The sequence below is a fragment of the Myotis davidii genome, unplaced genomic scaffold (assembly GCF_000327345.1).
Source record: "Myotis davidii unplaced genomic scaffold, ASM32734v1 scaffold1334, whole genome shotgun sequence".
NCBI classification, from domain to species: domain Eukaryota; kingdom Metazoa; phylum Chordata; class Mammalia; order Chiroptera; family Vespertilionidae; genus Myotis; species Myotis davidii.
This window is the reverse complement of record NW_006285046.1, coordinates 281399-282106: the sequence shown is the minus strand read 5'-3', so window position 1 is coordinate 282106 and position 708 is coordinate 281399. Positions and strand designations below refer to the sequence as shown.

General features: G+C 63.8%; 1 protein-coding gene across 1 annotated transcript in view; it reads left to right on the top strand.

Moving 5' to 3' along the window:
* LOC107181787 (collagen alpha-1(III) chain-like) overlaps positions 1-708 on the top strand; it is an 18255-nt gene that overhangs the window by 11135 nt on the left and 6412 nt on the right. Inside the window, exons 10-11 of the mRNA XM_015558546.1 lie at positions 225-260; positions 650-679. Coding sequence (XP_015414032.1) covers positions 225-260; positions 650-679 — 66 coding nt within the window. The remainder of the gene's footprint in view (positions 1-224; positions 261-649; positions 680-708) is intronic.

The window sequence follows — 708 nt, the reverse complement described above, 5'->3', positions numbered from 1 at the left end:
GAGGGGCCTGGGGGCGGAAGGTCCGGGCAGAGAACTAGGTGTCCTGTAGTGGGGAGATGGAGGGGTGGCCTGTGGCCTGGAGGGGGAGTGAACCCGCAGAAACCAGGTGAGGGAAAGGCTCCCCCACACCCCGCCTCTTCTCTGAGGCTGCCTGACTCTGTCCTGCTTCTACTGAACCCCTCCACATAGGGCCCCTCATACCCACCCCTGTTTTTCCTCCCCAGGATATGGTCATGGAAATGGACTGGGAGCCCCAGCAGGTGAGGGCAGCTGGGCTTGGTCCTGAGGGGTCGGGGGCTGGGGGTGGGAGGACAGGAGCAAGAGCTGGAGGCCTGGCAGAGGCTGTCAGCCTCTCTGCCTCCCAGGCCTGGGGAGGGGTGGGAAAGCCCTGGGCCAGGTGAGAGGACAGCCATCCTGTCCTCATTTCTCTCAGGTCTATCTCTCTGGCACCACCTTCCTCAGCACTAATGCATGGAGCGGGGGCTGCATGCCTCTAACAAGAGGTACACGCCCTGCTTCAGGAGTGAAGGGTGTCAGGGCCCCAAAGACCATTGAGACAAGTGGGAGGCAAGACCAGGGGACCCCCAGGGCTGGCCTCAGCCCCTCAGCCCACAGCCAGCTTTACCATCCCCCCACCTTCTCCCCACAGGCCCTGCAGCTCAGAATGGCTATGGACCAGGTAGGGGTGGACCGGGGCTCTGGGGGGGC